General features: G+C 42.4%; 1 protein-coding gene across 1 annotated transcript in view; it reads right to left on the reverse strand.

Moving 5' to 3' along the window:
• ACTR3 (actin related protein 3) overlaps positions 1-9,691 on the reverse strand; it is a 29,208-nt gene extending 19,517 nt beyond the window's left edge. Inside the window, exon 1 of the mRNA XM_030952220.1 lies at positions 9,495-9,691. Coding sequence (XP_030808080.1) covers positions 9,495-9,538 — 44 coding nt within the window. The 5' untranslated portion in view covers positions 9,539-9,691. The remainder of the gene's footprint in view (positions 1-9,494) is intronic.
• Positions 9,692-16,598: the final 6,907 nt, after the last annotated feature.

A 16,598-nucleotide genomic window follows, 5' to 3' on the forward strand; every position in this document is an offset into this window, starting at 1 on the left:
CATGTGACTGAAATGCCTGAAAAAGCCCTTATGGTTTTATTTGTTGCTTTTCCTCTATCATCCTTCCTGTATCAGGATTGTTCTCTCATCCAGATGGGACTGAACTTCCATATGGGAAGTAATTACTTTTCAAATCATGTAAAGAGAAATTATGAGGAAATTCCAGTGAAAGAGGAAAGCTGTCTTGCCCCTTTAAAAAAGGTCCCAGCTCTAGCATCAGGTGCAAATTGGTTAAGCAGCAGCAGAAGGCCCTGAAGGATTGATTACGTTAGGAAAATGGGACTTGCACTAATAAATTAGCTTACTATCTCTTTTTAAATGTCCTTGATAAAAACATAAAACAGCAAGATTTTGAAATTAGCCACGTTTTTCATATTTTGCATCTTTAGCTAATATAGTTTACCTTTCACACAAGTGTTTTAAGTAATCAATAGTGGAAACCAAGGAAACTACTCTATAAATGCAAAAACCCCACAAGATTAGAAGCACTCTCAGGTAAAGAAAACCTTCTTAAATTGTAGATAAGTCACATGAAGGGATGATAAAAAGGAGTACAGTATTTCAGTGACATACAGGACCTCTAGGTAGTAGATGTGTTAAAAATCTCACAGTCTACAAGCTTGACCTTGGAATTAACTGTACTACTATGTGTTTGAAACTATTATTTTACAGTATTCCCCCCAAAAATCAGCCCACTCAAGCAAGAGCCTTTACCTTGGCAACAAATACTTCTGTGCCACATACTGAAACTATCACAGCAAAACAAGCCACAAGAAGATTGGTGAGCAATTTAATAAATGAGCTTAAAAGCAGCTTGAAACAGAAGTGCTTCTACCAAAGGTTTATTTCCTAAATAGACAAAAACCACCTTTGAAAAAAGGCTGGTTTATCTTTAAAGGCATCTCTATTTTTGTATAGAAATTTATGCAGTGCTGCTTTTTATCAGCAGCTACCTCTACAACTCAGAGCACAGACAACTGTACTGCTTGCTAGTAAAATCCAGCTAAATGGGGAGTGAAAACCACAAAGATACAGCTGCACAAAGCCAGACCAGAATGACCAAGAGGAACATGGGGACAAAAGCAGCCTGTGCCTCACAGCACTCGGAATAAATTCACTTGTACTGCAATACAGGTCTCCAGGTGACATTTTTAACACCAGTCTGGAGAACTGAGGAAGCTACTGCATTGTGCTGCTTCTAACTTAACTAACATTTGGCTGGAGGAGAAGAGCAACAACTTTCAATTTTGCTTTTTGTTTACTACCACCAAATCTTTGAAAATCAACCAACTGACCCAAAATGAACAGCACTGCTAAGCTGAGTCTGGAACGTTCTCCTGAAAGTAAAGAGGAAGACAAGATGCATTTATGTCCAAAAAACTGGCTTATAATTGAGTAATGAAAAGTGGACTTGAAACCAGCCCATACCTAAAGTGTTTGCAACTAACAAAATCCAAACTGTGGCATCCTGATGATACTACCACTTGTAGTCTTTGCCAATTTTATTTGTATTTGTAAACCCATTTTTAATATTTAATGTTGGCACATACTTTAACACAAAAGTTAAAGCTTTTCTCTGACTGCATTTTCCTCAAAATAAGAACAGCAAATGGCTTTGGATATTATCTTTGTATAATGAGAGTAGAGTAGTTTGTGTTGGCAAAGGCAAAATGCTCCCTTTCTACTCACTGCTTCCTTTGAGACTTCTAGACTAATTCATTTTAACAAGTGTCTTAACACTGCCTCTGTGTTACACCACACCCACAAAGCACTCACCTATACTGATAGGCTTTTTAATAAATTTCTATTTCATTTTTCCAGGCTTTCTGAGCATTTTTCACAGCCTGCCTACTCCATGCAGTATTTCCAAATATTGAGGAAAGAATGCCCAAAAGTTTGGCAGTCTTACATGAATAATTACTTAACAGTGTAAGTTATTTAGTATGAGGGGGAGATTTATTTGGCAACTTTCTACATCATTTACCCAAAATAATCTAACATCAGGAGTTGGACTCAATTATCCTTGTGGGTCCTTTCCAACTCAGAATATTCTATGACTGCACAGACATTTATCAGGAAGAAAAAAACCCAAGAAAATAAATGAATTGTACATATTTTTCAACAGATAAAGCAAGGAGTGATCAATTGAATGAACACATACATAACCTGCAAGTAAACAAAATCCTGCAATTAAAGAAATTAATCAGGTGAAATCTAAGTCTTATGATGCAGAAAAATCCTGCCTTGACTTGAAAGTTTCTTCAAGTAAATGTAATAAGGGGCTAAAACTGTAAAGTTGTTCCACATTAAAAAAAAGAAAAAGAAAAAAAAAGAAAAAAGTTGCGCTTTTGTGCTTGCTGTTTGCAGTTTCAGCACCTGAGAGCTCCAGCTTTGACCCAAGAGCTGTGCAGAGGGCAGGATGAGACTGAATGGCCTGGGAGAGCAGGGATGGAGGGCAGGAGCACCCAGCAAGCACCAAGGGACTGTCCCAGCATTCCCAATCTGCTCCATTACCACATCAGCCTTTCAGCAGGTAACCAAATGTTTTCCATCAAGAGCAGGCTTGCACCTAAAGCACCAGATTACGTATTTATCATGTTACACCACATTTGTACTAAAAGATTGTTTCAATTAGAAACAGTCGGCTCATAGGAAAAAACCTCAGCTGTGGACAAAAACATACTAGTAAATCTTGTTTAATATAAAAAGCAGGTCTCATTTAACAGGATCACAGAGATTCTGCAGTCTGACAATAAATACACAAGCAGTTGTATTGTGAAAGCTCCTGCAGATGATAAACAATGTTCTGTATCTAAGGCAAGTCATGAAAAAAATACTAATACTGAAAACCTAGATAAGAAGTATGGCGATAAAAATTACAATCTGGATTCATCCATTGATAGCATTTATTTATCAAAATAAACTATCAACCTCCTGTCTGCATCTTGCTCTCTACAGCCTGAGAATGCCAAAACACATCCTGTGCACAGCTGCAAACATCTGCACTGACCACAAGAGAGTAATAAAGAGAAAAAGGAAATCCCAGAAAAAATTAAAACCGTACATTCATCTAGAGTTTTTCCGTCTAGTCTTAAAAATGCAAACCCATGACCAGAACAAAAATAAAAAGATATGAATCATATTATACCCTACATTAAGTCAGCAGATAACAGGATTATTTTTTTCAATTTTAAATGTAACTGAATAAACAAAACCCCAGCAATACATCACTAGTAGCACTTGGAAAGGATTGATGTTTCATTTTGATGGTTAAATAATCCTGCTATGGGCACTAACAAGTTTGCCATCCAATTGGTATTTTTAAACATCTACCCAAGGATGATTTCTGTTAGACTGGTAAACCTAAATGTATTTTAGTTCAGCGACCAAAATCAAAACTTAAAGATTAAAGCAACAGAGATTCCTTTTCTTACATAGAGCAGAAAAGAACTTGGAATTTCCTTGGGGACAAACCCAAGTATGTTTTTAGTTATTTTACCTTTGAAATTAACCTTGTCTCCCCGAAGTCTTTTCATTTTGGACAAGCATTCATTTAAAGTTCTTTTAAAAAGTTTGTCTGAAATTATTAAAACCTTTTAGCATGTCCCAAAGAAAGTCTGCAATGATGAAACTAAATGTTGAGACATTATGTTGAAACTTTCCAATTGCATGAACTAACAGACCTACAGCAAAGTTTCTTAGATGCGCCTATAAAACAACAGAGAACGTGGATTACTACTCAGAACTGGTGCAATATTTTGGAACTCATAAAAACTGTATTTTCTATTAATTTAGACATGTCCCTAGGAGTCATGCAACCAACACACTTGCTGAGCAGAAAGTCCAAGGCAGGTATTGAACACACCAAGGGACAAGAATGGCACCTGCCCATCCCAGGCACACCTCAAACCCTGCCCCAACAGGAGCCCTGCAGCTTATAGAAGGAGGTTCATTAATCTTTAACTTTACAGATCCAGCCCAGGGATGCAAGTGGGTTTGTCCTCTAGCCTGAAATGCCACTGCCCCTTTCCTCTGTATCAAGCACAAGTGAGACACAGGAAAAGAAGAGCAGAAACTGAAGGATTGGAAGGTGCCATGCATCTTGAATGGCTTCTAAATAAAACAAGATATAAACTGATTCCTATGATGGAATTACACCAAAAAGGTGTGTGTCAGTAGAGATATATGTACTTCTAATTGAACTCCTATTATTCCTAATTATGTTGCATACCCTGAGCATTTAGGGTTGCAACATGGACTGTGATGTATTAGAATCATCCAAGAGACACCACAGGTCATCATCAGCCTTCCAAGTGTCCTTGCAAAGGTTTTTTAAATGTATTAAATCAATTCTTAACCCAGTACAATTCCTTTTTCCACGTGAAGGATGAGACATTTTCCCCTCCCTCCCTAACCACACTTCAGCCACTGGCAAGCAAAGATACTCTTAAAACCCTGGAAGAGGATTTTTTCCAAATGCCATCAAGGAAATATTTTTTCCATGCTTTCCATATTGAAAAATTACTTCTGGGATGACAGAACACAGAGAAAATTCAGCCCAAAAGAGAAAATTTTCATGAAGACTGAAGCCCATAGGAGGTCATGACAAGACATCCAGTTGAAGTAGAAACTGCAAAAATATCATGGTGCTGAAATCTTTATACTAAACATAAGTTAGGCTTGGAAAAATCTACAGAAATAAACCAAGCCTGGAACATCAGGAAAGAAAAATAATTTTAAGGCACAATATAAGATAGTAAAAAGTTCAAGAGCTCACAAAACAGACTGTTACTTGCCCCTACCTTGATTTTATAGTACTGGATTTCTCACCTCACAGATTTTGCTGTCTATAGAAGATTATTGCTTTTCATGGATCTTGTACTCATTTACACTCTCGGGTCAAAACCCAGAAGAGAAACAGAATGACATTATCCTATCATACCTTATCGCATCAGAAGACACTGAACCCATAAACACTTTACTCTCCTTAAGAGCCACAGAGGTCTGCACGAAGATTAACTAGAGCAGTAGGGTTTGTAGAGAATTTCCCCAAAGCAGAGCTCACTCCAGCCAGCTTCTGCTTCTCTGAGGTTCTGTGTGCCCAAATTTACTCTTCCCTCATTCACAGCACTGGTTAGAGAGACTGAATAGCCAAGAAACACTCAGAGATGTATGTGAGTCATTCCAAAGAACAGCTTGCAACTTCACATCAAGAAACCCTGGAAATCCTGAGCAGCCTCAATCCTCCTGGCTCTCAGCTCAGCGGGAACCCAGACTGCTAGGAGGTGTCCAAGAAATCCTGAGTTCCCATCAAGAACAGGAAATCTTCCTCCAGTCAACCCTAAAACCTTTCATTCACCCCTAGTATGCAAGAAAGAAGTTTAAAAAATACATCACTTTTTGCAACCTGTGCATGGGAAATAAAAAAGGGAAATAAAAAGCTTGGCATTAAGAGAAGGCAGAAAACAAGACCCATAGCAACAGCAACAGGTTGGGTTTTTTCCACACAATCATATAACCAATTTACTCAAAAAAAAAGTTACCAACAGACATGGCCCTCCCAACAACAGACTCTTGGGTACATTAGAGAAACTGGTCACCACTGACACACAAGTATTGAATGGATCCACCTGGCAGCCACTGAAAAATGGCACACAAAGCTGCAGAAGACAAAGCTCAGGTATATAGAAAATACAAATAATATCCTGTAAATCCCTTTCAGTGCTATAATTAAGTTCTCATTTTAGAAGTGCAGTAGTTGCATAGCCACTTACTGCAGCTCAGCTGAAGAGCCATTAATTTGAGCACTTGCAATTATCTGCCACCCCAAATGAGCTAATTCAGTGTTATACAAGTCACACTGAAGGAAAAAAGTGCATTCACACAGAAAGACACAGTTAAAATCTACTTGTCAACCTAATCAAGCTAAATTCCAAAGTGGCGTAGGAAGAGCTTTTAATCATGACTCGCAGGCAGTGCTGTGCTCGCCTGTAGAAGAGGCAGCAAGAACAATTCAAATACCCAAAAGGCACAGAGCAAAAGACTGCAGCCTACTGTGATTAAAAAATGACTAACAGCCTTTTCCTTTCTTTGGTACGTTGCTCACATACTTCATGGGAATAACTCCATCTCGTTTTTCTATTTTTAATTTTTGTTTTAAAATGAATGTAATTCTTAGATACATCAAGTATGAAGTAAGTCTCATTTACAGCATACCTACTGACTTCAGGAAAATCAAAAATTTGCCAGTATTTAAAGGATATAAACAGAACAGCACATAGGTGCTACTTCATAGCTCATTGCTCATGGACCTGGTGCCTACTTTTTGTGGAAAGGAAAGAGAGGGGCTCTCAGCAGCCAAGTGAAGTCAAATTCACTACTAACATGGACAAAGACTTCCTGACAATAAGGTCCACGGTGTTGTTCTACAGATTACCCAACAAACAGTATACTCAAAACTAAACTAGACAAGGCTATCAGTTATAGAAATAAATAATACTGGGTTTAACAGTTATGTTAAACTAACTGGGCTCTTCAGATTTTTCATATCATGTACAAACAAAAGGACAGTGCTTCAGACAAGCAGTTTCTAAAACCACAAGTATTTACTTGCTCTTACTAGCTATCAATTACCTTGTTTTCTAGGTATCAAGTTTGCTTAAGCAAAGAATGCAAATTTCAGGGTACAAATGTAACACTGGAAGAATGTCAGCTGCATCTGATTGCCATGTCACTGATTAAACCCATCTCCCAGCTCCAGCTGTATGACATGTACTTAGATGACCCCTAAAAAGTTTGACTGAGCTGTTAAAACCTCAAGCAACAGTCATCATATTTCCCCAATCTCTTCTGGTTTTTTGTCTCTTTATGCTTTGAAAGAAGTCCTTATCATTTCTATAATCTGTGCAGGCTGATGCTGAAAACCCAACTCTGCTGCCTTTCCCAATGCTCTGTCTTAGCCAGCAAAAATGCACACACACATTAAAACAACCCCAAATTTAACACTTAGATAAACTGAATTGTGGCTACAAGCACAAGACATAGGAAAACACTCTTCAATACCACTTCTACACCTGCCCTTTTGTTGATTGAGATCAATTCTCCTGAGATTACAAACTATCAACCCTTTCCTCTAGAAAAAGCCTACTTACTGGAAAACCAGTGCACATCTAAACCCTGTTCTAAGCAAGGCAGCTCCTTTCACCCTTTCTGATTTGGCTGTATTTTCAAAACCTCTTCTCCTCTTTTTGGGGGCTATATTTAATTTGTCTGCTTTCTGTCATTTTGGCAGACAGGACTGAACACTGGAACCTCAGCTGACCTGCAGTGAGCACAGGGCTGACACAGTTTGTGCTCTCACACAAGAAGTGAGATGGCCTGGGAGGGCTGCACCAAATAAAAAATAAAAGCCAAGAGCATGATCATGCTATCATAACCCACTGCACTATTACCCAGCTGTTTCTTACTCACCTCAACTACCAGATTTTTCCTTTGGAAATTCACCACTTCACATTTTTGTCTACTGAAATTATTCAATTCAAACCACCCCAACACTCTGTAATTTTTACAGTGCTATAAATCTTTGCCCCAGTTTCTTGAAGTAGAACTTTATGGCAGAACAACCTTGGATGATGAAATACACCTGAAACAAAAAGCCTGGAGAGTAAAATAGGCTGGGCTGCATTAAAAAAAATACGGTGCAAAACAAAACAGCATCTTAGAACATTTTTTCAAGATTTGTAGGGAAATAAATAAACAGGAGCAAGACTTGGCTAACATCATATTCAAGAACATTAGAGTACACCATCTGAAGTGAAGTTGATTCATGGTGTACTTGCACACACATCTTCCCCAGGAACATTTAACACTCATGTCCCTTGGCACACCTCTCACATCACAAAGTTATTTCTTACACAGCTCTGAGCTTGCATGCTGCTCCTGCAGGGCACTGCTGAAAGCCTCAAGCGAATTTCTAATCCAGTGGTCACAACCTGCACTTTACAAACCTATAAGGACATAATTATTGCCTTTAATGGGACTACTGGCGATACACAAACATGTGGGATGAGAAAAGCCACTGGTGGCATGTGGAAGAGCAGTTAGAGATCTTTTGCTCTGAAAGACAAACAGCACATATACACACGTTAAATTCACATATACTTCTATTCACTCAGCTACACACCCTCATTCCCACTGTGCTAACTTTCCTCCATCCCACAGAACTCAAGGTTTTAATTCTGCTTTCACTACAGGAATGACTTCTTCATACAACTGTTAGGCATGCAGACATCAGACACACACATACATAGACCCGCTCTTCCTAAAGATTTATTGATGTCCTACACCAAACAGATTCTCTTGAGGGGATGATGAGCATGTGCTTTTAGAAACAACTGCTTGGGTTGCAGAAGAACACACCCTTTCAAGAAAGCGTGATAAACAGCTGCATCTACAGAGCACCCACTGAAAATTTTCTTTATTTTTCGCAAGAGGGATGAGAAGTGAAACAAAAGTAAAGAACGAGCTAAAGGAGCAGCATGCCATCAGCCGTAGCTAAAGAGCTCTGAAAACACAGCAGTGCTTCCCCTTCCCATGAAAAACCGCGGCCCCATGGAGCCGTTTCCTCTTCCCGAGGGCCCCGCGGGTGGCAGCGCGGTCCGCGCTTCCCGAGCGCTGCTGCTGTGAGCGGCCCCGCGGAGCCGCCCGGCCCCGCTTCCCGCCGGGGCTGCCGCCCTGCCCGGCCCCCGGAGCCCAGCAAAGGCCGGCCCGGCTCCCCGAGGCCTCCTCCCGCACCGCTCCCGCTGCTAGGGACCACTGGCACCGCGTCCCCTCCGCCGCCTGGCAGCTACTGAACGAAAAGAAGCGTTTCCAAAGCGGATTTGGTTCAGGTTTGACACTGAAAACTGCCTTATAAGGTATAAAAGCCCGAAAGCAGGAAGAGGCTTTGACAAAACTAAGGAAGTTCCTCTGCGCCTGCTCGATGGAAGGGGAGGGGTTTTTTTCTTCCACAGAGAGAAGTAGCAGAGAATAAATGACATTATCCGCACATTAAAACAAAAAATAAATACACACGATCCCCCCAGACGGCGCCGGGCAGAGCGGCGACTCCCCCAGGCCAGGGCTCCCAGGGGCTCTGGGCAGCCGCGGGAGCCGCATCCCCACTCGCCTCCCCCCGCCCCGCAGCCGCACAAGGTTCCGCACCCCGGCCCGGGACCGATGGGGGCGGCCACGACCGGCCCCGGGCGGCCCGAGAGCGGCGAGCGGGGCCGCTCCGGGACGCGCAGAGCGAAGGGCGGGGAAGGGAAGGCGGCTGCATGCTCCCCCCGGCCCAGCCCGGCCCGCTCCATCCCTCCCAGCACCGGCCCCGCGGCGGCTCGGGCGCGGCTGCCCGGCCCGGCAGCGCGACCCCCCGCCGCCATCTGCAGCAGCATCGGCGGCGGAACCCGCCCGGCCCCGCCCCGGGCGGCCCCGAGCTGTCAGCGGCCGTGTCTCACCCCGTGCCGCAGTCCACCACGCAGGCCGGGAGCCGCCCTGCCATGCTGGTCGGTAGCGGCGGTGCTGGGGACGGCGGGCAGCCCTGGGCTCCGGCGGGGCTCGACGGGCTGCGCTCGGCGGCACCGAGGGACTTCCGCAGGGCGGGCGCTGCCTCCGCCCCCGCCCGCTCGCTCGCTGCCCGGCGAGCCCAAGATGGCTGACCCGCCCCGCCCCGTGACGTGCGGTGGCGCGGCCTCGCCCGCCGGGCGGAGCGGCCGAGCGCCCTCAGGGCCGCGGGAGCTGCTCGCTCGCTGGTTATCGCGGATATAGCACGGGGTGAGTCGGGCTGGAGAACACCCCCGAGGTCACCGGGTCTGACCGGTGAGCGAACAGCACCGTGTCAAACAGAGCGTGTGCCACGTCCAGGCTCTCCTTAAACACCTCCAGGGATGTGGCCCCACCACCTCCATGGGCAATCACAGAACTGCTAGGGTTGGAACGGACCTGTGGAGGTCATTCGGTCCATGCCCATGCCCAGGCAGGGTCACCTGGAGCAGTGACACAGGAATGCATCCAGGTGGGCTCAGAATGTCTGCAGCGTGGGACACTCCATGCCCTCCCCGGGCAGCTCTTGCAGGGCTCTGGCACCTTCGATGTAAAGAAATTCTTCCTCATGCTGAGGTGAAACTTTAGCCAGTGCTCTTCATCCCGTTGCTGAGCACCACTGAAACTACTCTGACACCATCCTCTTGGCACCTGTCTTTGAGATATTTATATATGTTAATGAGATCCCCTCTCAGTCTTCTCCAGAATAAACAGGCCCAGCTCTGCAGTCCCTCCTTGTAAGAGAGACGTGACAGCCTCACCCTATCATCTTTGTCCTAAAGAGGGCAGGAGACAATGCACTGTTGGGATCAGGTGCTCAGGTGGACCTAATATAGTCTGTACTTTTCTCTTTCTCTCTCTTTGCGCCTTCCTCAACCCTTCAGGCTTTCAAGGACAGAGTGCTGAGCATGCCAGGTCTGGCCTAGTCCTTGCCCTGTGTTGTACTGCAGCCATACACTACTTTTTGTTTTTTTCATTCTCATAAAGTATCTTCATTCTCATATTGGGTATTTCAGGTATTTTCAATCCTTTGCTTGCTGCTCCTGCCTTGGTAATGAGATGTGAGCTTCATGGTATAATCAGATGTCAAGCTGTGAACAAACTTGGTAGTAGATCAAAATGAGTAATTGTCAGTGTGCACTAATGGATCTTAATGGCTCTAAGAAGCCTCACCAGGCGTCTCCACCCCACAGTCTTTGTCCCAGAGTACTGGACACCCAGTTAAGCTCAACTCTGGCCCTTCAGATTTTGCCTAAACTAAGCTGTAGGTCTGTGCTGTCCTAGCCTGGTTTCTAGCCTGGCTTGCAGTCTTGATATTAGACTTGCCTTGTCCCTCTGGTAGCCTCCACACTGCTCCTAGTCCTGCTCTGACATCCTGACTTCACCTTGGAGCTGTGTGGCTGCAGGTGTCCCTTAGGGAACCCTCCAAGTATTCTCACAGTAGTCCTGCTTCCTTCTTCAAGCATGTTCTCCTCACCTGGTTTCAGCTATCTCTAATTAATAGCCTCTTTGCTTTTTTTCACTGGAGGGATAGACTGGAGTCAGTGCCAAAGCAAAGGAAGGACTAGGTACATGCCCTTCAGGATGAGATAGGAGAGAGCAAAACCGTCCCTTTCAGTAGCTGCAGCCAGGCAGTTCTTTTGGGAAGTTCAAGTCACCATCTGGCTTCTGTGGGCTGCCAGATCTTCCTGAGGAACATAAGCAAGGAAAGGAGATATTGAGAATATTAACATTTCTATTTTAATGTCAAAGCAAATTATGACTAGAACATTATGAGACATTTTACAGATAATGAAAGGGAGTTCTGCAGGATATTGTATAGCTTGTGAGCTGTGCTGAACTAGAATATTAAAGATGAATATCTCTGAAAGCTTTTCAGAGAAAGTGCAAATAGCCCTTTCCTTTGTATGTGCTGCTGTGTGTGCATAGGTAAATATTTATCTAAAATAAATACAGTCAGGATATAAACTACCATGTGGACTTTTCACTCTCCTCTCAGTTTTATTACATGGTAGTCAGGGTTATACATGCAGCAGGTTCAACTGCTGCATCTGGCAGATGGAATCGCAGAATGAGAGAGCAGCTTTGGGCTCCAGCTGTTGGAAGTAAAGTATCCTCCCAGAGGAGCACAAAACAAGGTCCAAAACCCTGAGGTATGTGGAAAGGATGGAGCTAGCAGATCCCGACCAGGCCATACAGCACGGAGGGGATCAGGACCAGAGTTAATTTACCCAGCTGCAGTGAGATTTAAACAGACCAATCATTAGTGTTCCATAGCTGGCCAGCCTTTATTACCTAATATTTCCAAATAATGCTCCTGATTAGTCTTATTAACCTTAATAGCAAAGCCAAAGGACAGAGAGTAGAGTGGCTGTAATAGTGTGCTGGAGACTTTCTGCTAGCAGAAGCATCATTTCACTATAAAACTTTAAATCACAGCCAAAAGCACTTACTGTAATGCACTCTCCAGAAAATATCCCAGTGCTGAATTCATCTTTTCCTCCCTGTGAATATAAGTGCTTTCTGGGAGATGGTGGGGCACTGAGCAGAACAAAAGGCTTGAGCAGAACAGAAAAGTGCTTCAGGTCATATGGAAAGTGAAACAACTCTGTTAAGCAACTCCTCTGCAATCTCTTGCTATCAGTGTGTGCTCTTCCTGAGTCTGCATGAAGAACGACATTGAAAAAGAGCAGTGCTGGTGCATTATAATTTACTGAATTGCAGTGGAATTTACATTTGAGGACCAAAGAGCATAGGATTTCTCTCAGTATCAAGATGCCAAATGAATCACAGTTTTGCCAGGGAAGGGGTTGAAAGACCCTGGCCATGAGATATCCTGTTTCATTTTATTAGCCTTGCCAGATGCAGTTTTCAGATGGCTGTGGACACAGGCACCAGCCCAATAAAATAAAGGGGCAAGATTTCTCTTTAAGCAATATTATCTCACATTGTTGGACCATAAACATAAGTTTGATATATTAACTCATCCAAATTCAAATAGATCAATCTAAATTTCAATACTGGTTTCTGTATAGACCTTTTGTAGTTTTATGCATTGGCATCTCGATTATCTTGGTGGGTATTTTTAGCACAGAAGTCTTGTGCTTAAATTACAAAATTGAGCTTATAAAGCTGAAATTCAGCTAGATCCAGCAGGATTGCTGTACTGATTGGTATATTTCTTTCATGGAAAGATTTTCCACCCTTTATTTCCAACCTTTCGGTACAAGAGCAGTAGAAAAGCCTACAGTCTCTTTTCATGGTGTAATTTTCTGAATCTTTTCATCCTTATTTGGCCAGAAGTCAGTTCCTGTGTTATGAAAAGCTTTTTATTGTTTCAGGGTGTACCATAAATGAAATGTTTAATGGGCAGAAGAAATGTCTTAGTATATTCTCAATCTTACTGTTAGAATGGGATTGAACAAAAGCCTGAATTGCCTTTATCTGGTACCATCTCTGGAAGTGTTCAAAAAGCATGGAGATGTGGCACTTAGGGACATGGTCTAGCTGTGAGCATGGTGGCGCTGGGCTGGTCTTAGAGGTCTTTTCCAACCTTTATGATTCTGTGAAATCCTATACAGCACAAATAATCCAGCAACAGCATCCTTCAATGATGCACCAAGTCCAGGTTTGTAGGCACAGTTGGATTGCAGGTGATCTCCTAAACATCCATGCTAACAGAAGTAATTACCATTGCAGAGCATCCTCCTTCTGTTGCCATCTGCCTGCAGGCAGTTTACAATGTAAACACAGAGCAAGGGAATGCAGATGAATACAAATGGATAAGGAATGAGAGGATTAAAGTCAGGAGGAAAGTGTTTCTATTAATCAACAGGTAAACAGAGATGCAGTCTAGCAGTTTGATTCAGAGGGAAGGAGTCTGCAGACAGCGCTCTGCAAGTGTTGTACAAATCAGTCGTGGGGCTCCATAGTTCTCCAAGATGCTTTGTGTGGTTTACCAGCTACAGCAATGCTAAGTATTAAAATTTCACACAAGTACCTCAGCCTGAAGAGGTGTGTACCTAGACAAAAGCATTACAAATCCCTTGCTAAGCTGTGTGGGAAGCTTTTCAGCATCCTGCTCACCCTGGATCGTTTTCATGCAGTTAATGGCCTGCCCTTGAACATACAGAAGAAACAACTCTGTAAATCCATATATAGATCCAGGCCTGGGAAGTGCAGCAAAGTGCAAGAGGAAAGCAAAAAAAAAAAAAAAAAAAAAAAAAAAAAAAAGAGGAAGTTCCAGGGATTTTGAAAATGCCCAGGAGGGCTGAGAATCTGATGCCTGGATCAGCATGTTGCCATTCAGATTGGTATAAACTGAATTTAAAAGGCACCTTAATATCCAGTACATCACACTGAACAGCCCTTAAGCTTTAAGTCCAGCTAAACATGACAATAAAAGTTAGAGGAACAGCCAAGAAAAATCATGTCTAGGTTATCCATTAGACATTATTCCTTTATTGTTAAGTATTTGTTAAAAATTACACTGCTTAATCACTTAGCCATCACGTTCTGAGTATTTTAATATAAATAAGTTTTCCAGTAGTTGAGAGAATACTACAGAGAGCTAAAAATACCCAAAACATTTTATCTACCCAGATAAAGGATGTGTGTAGATTTCCTCCAAGAAGGGCCACAAGCAAGATTACGGTGTAATTGGTTGATTTTGGCATAGCTATAGCAACAACCATATGGGAGGCATGTAATTTCATGGAGCTGCACATGGTGGAGTCATGGCAAATTACCAGGAACTCATTTGATGTGGCTGCTCTCCAAGAGTTCAAGGTAGATACACTAAAACCATTAACTTTCAAAATATAATTAGTCCATATTTTTTTCTAAATGAAGGATGGGAAAAAACCCAGCTATAATTCTTGGTACACTAAAACAAGGTGTGTAAGAAATAGAGAAACTTATAAACTGGGGCTTGTTTATGTCCTTGGACTATTATGATGATAACACCACTATTGCCCATTTTATTTGGTAGGCATAACAGCAAATTGTATATCAAAAGACAAACCTAGAAAAAGAGTTTGATGAAAATATGATGCCTTAAGAACTTTATTTTCTGGGCTGAGGCAAAATCTGCAAAAGTTGAGGGAAACTGCATTCCTATTTACAGCTTGCTTTTCCATTCAAAATTGGCTATCTGCATGCTGTTATTCTGTTCTCACTCATAACATCTTAATTCTTTATATTGCCACTGAAAGTGAACTAGCAGAAGGATGGCAGCAGAATCCCTCCAGCTGCAAAGCAGGGCACAAACCTCTGTCCTGGAGTTGTATCTGTACTGCACAGGCTCCACACAGTCACACCCGGAGCCAAGGAACAGCAGTGCATAGTTTGCCCATGACCAGAAAATCTGGGCTTCTTTGTGTAATAGAAATATTATTACGTGTTCTCTGTTGCACCTCTTTACTTCCTTGCCTGGAACAAATGTGGATTGCTGCCTTTTTCATGTGACTTATGCACTTCAACTGAACTGAGAACCTGAATCAGTCACAGCTGTGCATGCCTGACCTGCATCAACTTCCACTCTCACTGTGTCATGAACACTAATTTGAGTAAAAGCCATGATAACTCAAAAATTTACGTTAAATCACCGTTTTTATTTTAGTGGTCCTTTATTTGTTTTTTTCAAGGATGTCAGCAATGTGCTAAATAAAATCAGTGTGTCACCAGTTTGCAGTTAGCAGGTGTTTAACTGTTATGTGAGCTTTTCAGCAGAGCACAGAAGTCCGCAGGGGCAAAACTGAGCCTTAAAAGAGTGCTAAGTACCAGAGCAAGGAAAACTGGATTGGAAAAGAGGATCAAGGTGAACCTAGTGGGTCATTTCACAAAAGAAGTAGCATGAAGAGTCACAGAGAGTGCAGTGGCACCATGGGGTTTTTTTGCTACCCACCCACTTGAAACTTCAAGTAATTGAATGTGTGACAGGTAAACAAATGGGTTTCTGTTCTGAGACATTTTTTTGGCTTTCACCATTGCTTATCAACTTTTGAGAGGGTTTGGCTGCTAATATTTGACCTCTCACTCTAAATGGCTTTTCATAAGAGGATTGTTTAGAAACACTCATATTTTATGTGTTTGGATTTCTCCTTGGTGTGTGACTTTTGATAAAAATATATTCTCTTCAGCTGACCCAAACTGTGGACTCCTCAGATTGTCTTTGAGAAGACAATAGATGTGATAAGGTCATTATATCACATCTGTGGTCGTTGTGCCACATTACTCTTATTGTATTTACTTTAAGATAGTGTAAGGAGGAGAGGAGGCCTAGGAGGAGAATTTGGGACTCACATGGACAGGAGTCCTTCTCTGGATGAAGCAGGGTTCTGCTTGAATATAAGGTATCAGTCATCTGGACATTATAGCATCCACAGCTCTATCAGAGAAGCATGGATGAGCAATCTCCAATTGTCTCTAGACAAAATGGAACATAACTAAAAATACTCCTGATGGGTTAAATTATTTGGCTGCCTTCTTTCTAGCAGGATGGGGAATGTTCTCTCACAGAATAGGGAATGTTCCCTCCACCAGAGCTGGGGGAAGGCAATGAACAGCTCGTGCAGCATCTTTTCAATTATCACAGCTATCTGCAGTCCAAGTTTCTTATTAGGATGTATGATTTATTTAGAAACAATATACAATGCCACTTAAATTAGTCAGCGGTGGAACACTTTAAAAATACTGTGTTCTTCAATAACTGTATAACTCAATCTATTTCTAGTGACAATGCTGCTTGCATACAAAATGGAAAAAATTTCAAAGCACTGTTTCTGAATGCTGGGTGCCTCCATACAGGGTTTATTGTTTCTCTTTGGTAGTATACTAAGAAACTGTTAACTCATTTCTGTAAAATTGCTTGTCCTGCTCAAAGACCGTGGGAAATTTTCCTGAAATAATACCTTAATGAATCACCAAAAAGTTTAAAAGCTGATTTGCAGCTCTGCAGTGCTGTGTCTGACACTGTAAGGATCATGTGGATGTCTTTGAAGAAGGCCACAGCCAATTTT

This window comes from Camarhynchus parvulus, chromosome 7, assembly GCF_901933205.1.
Source record: "Camarhynchus parvulus chromosome 7, STF_HiC, whole genome shotgun sequence".
NCBI classification, from domain to species: Eukaryota; Metazoa; Chordata; class Aves; order Passeriformes; family Thraupidae; genus Camarhynchus; species Camarhynchus parvulus.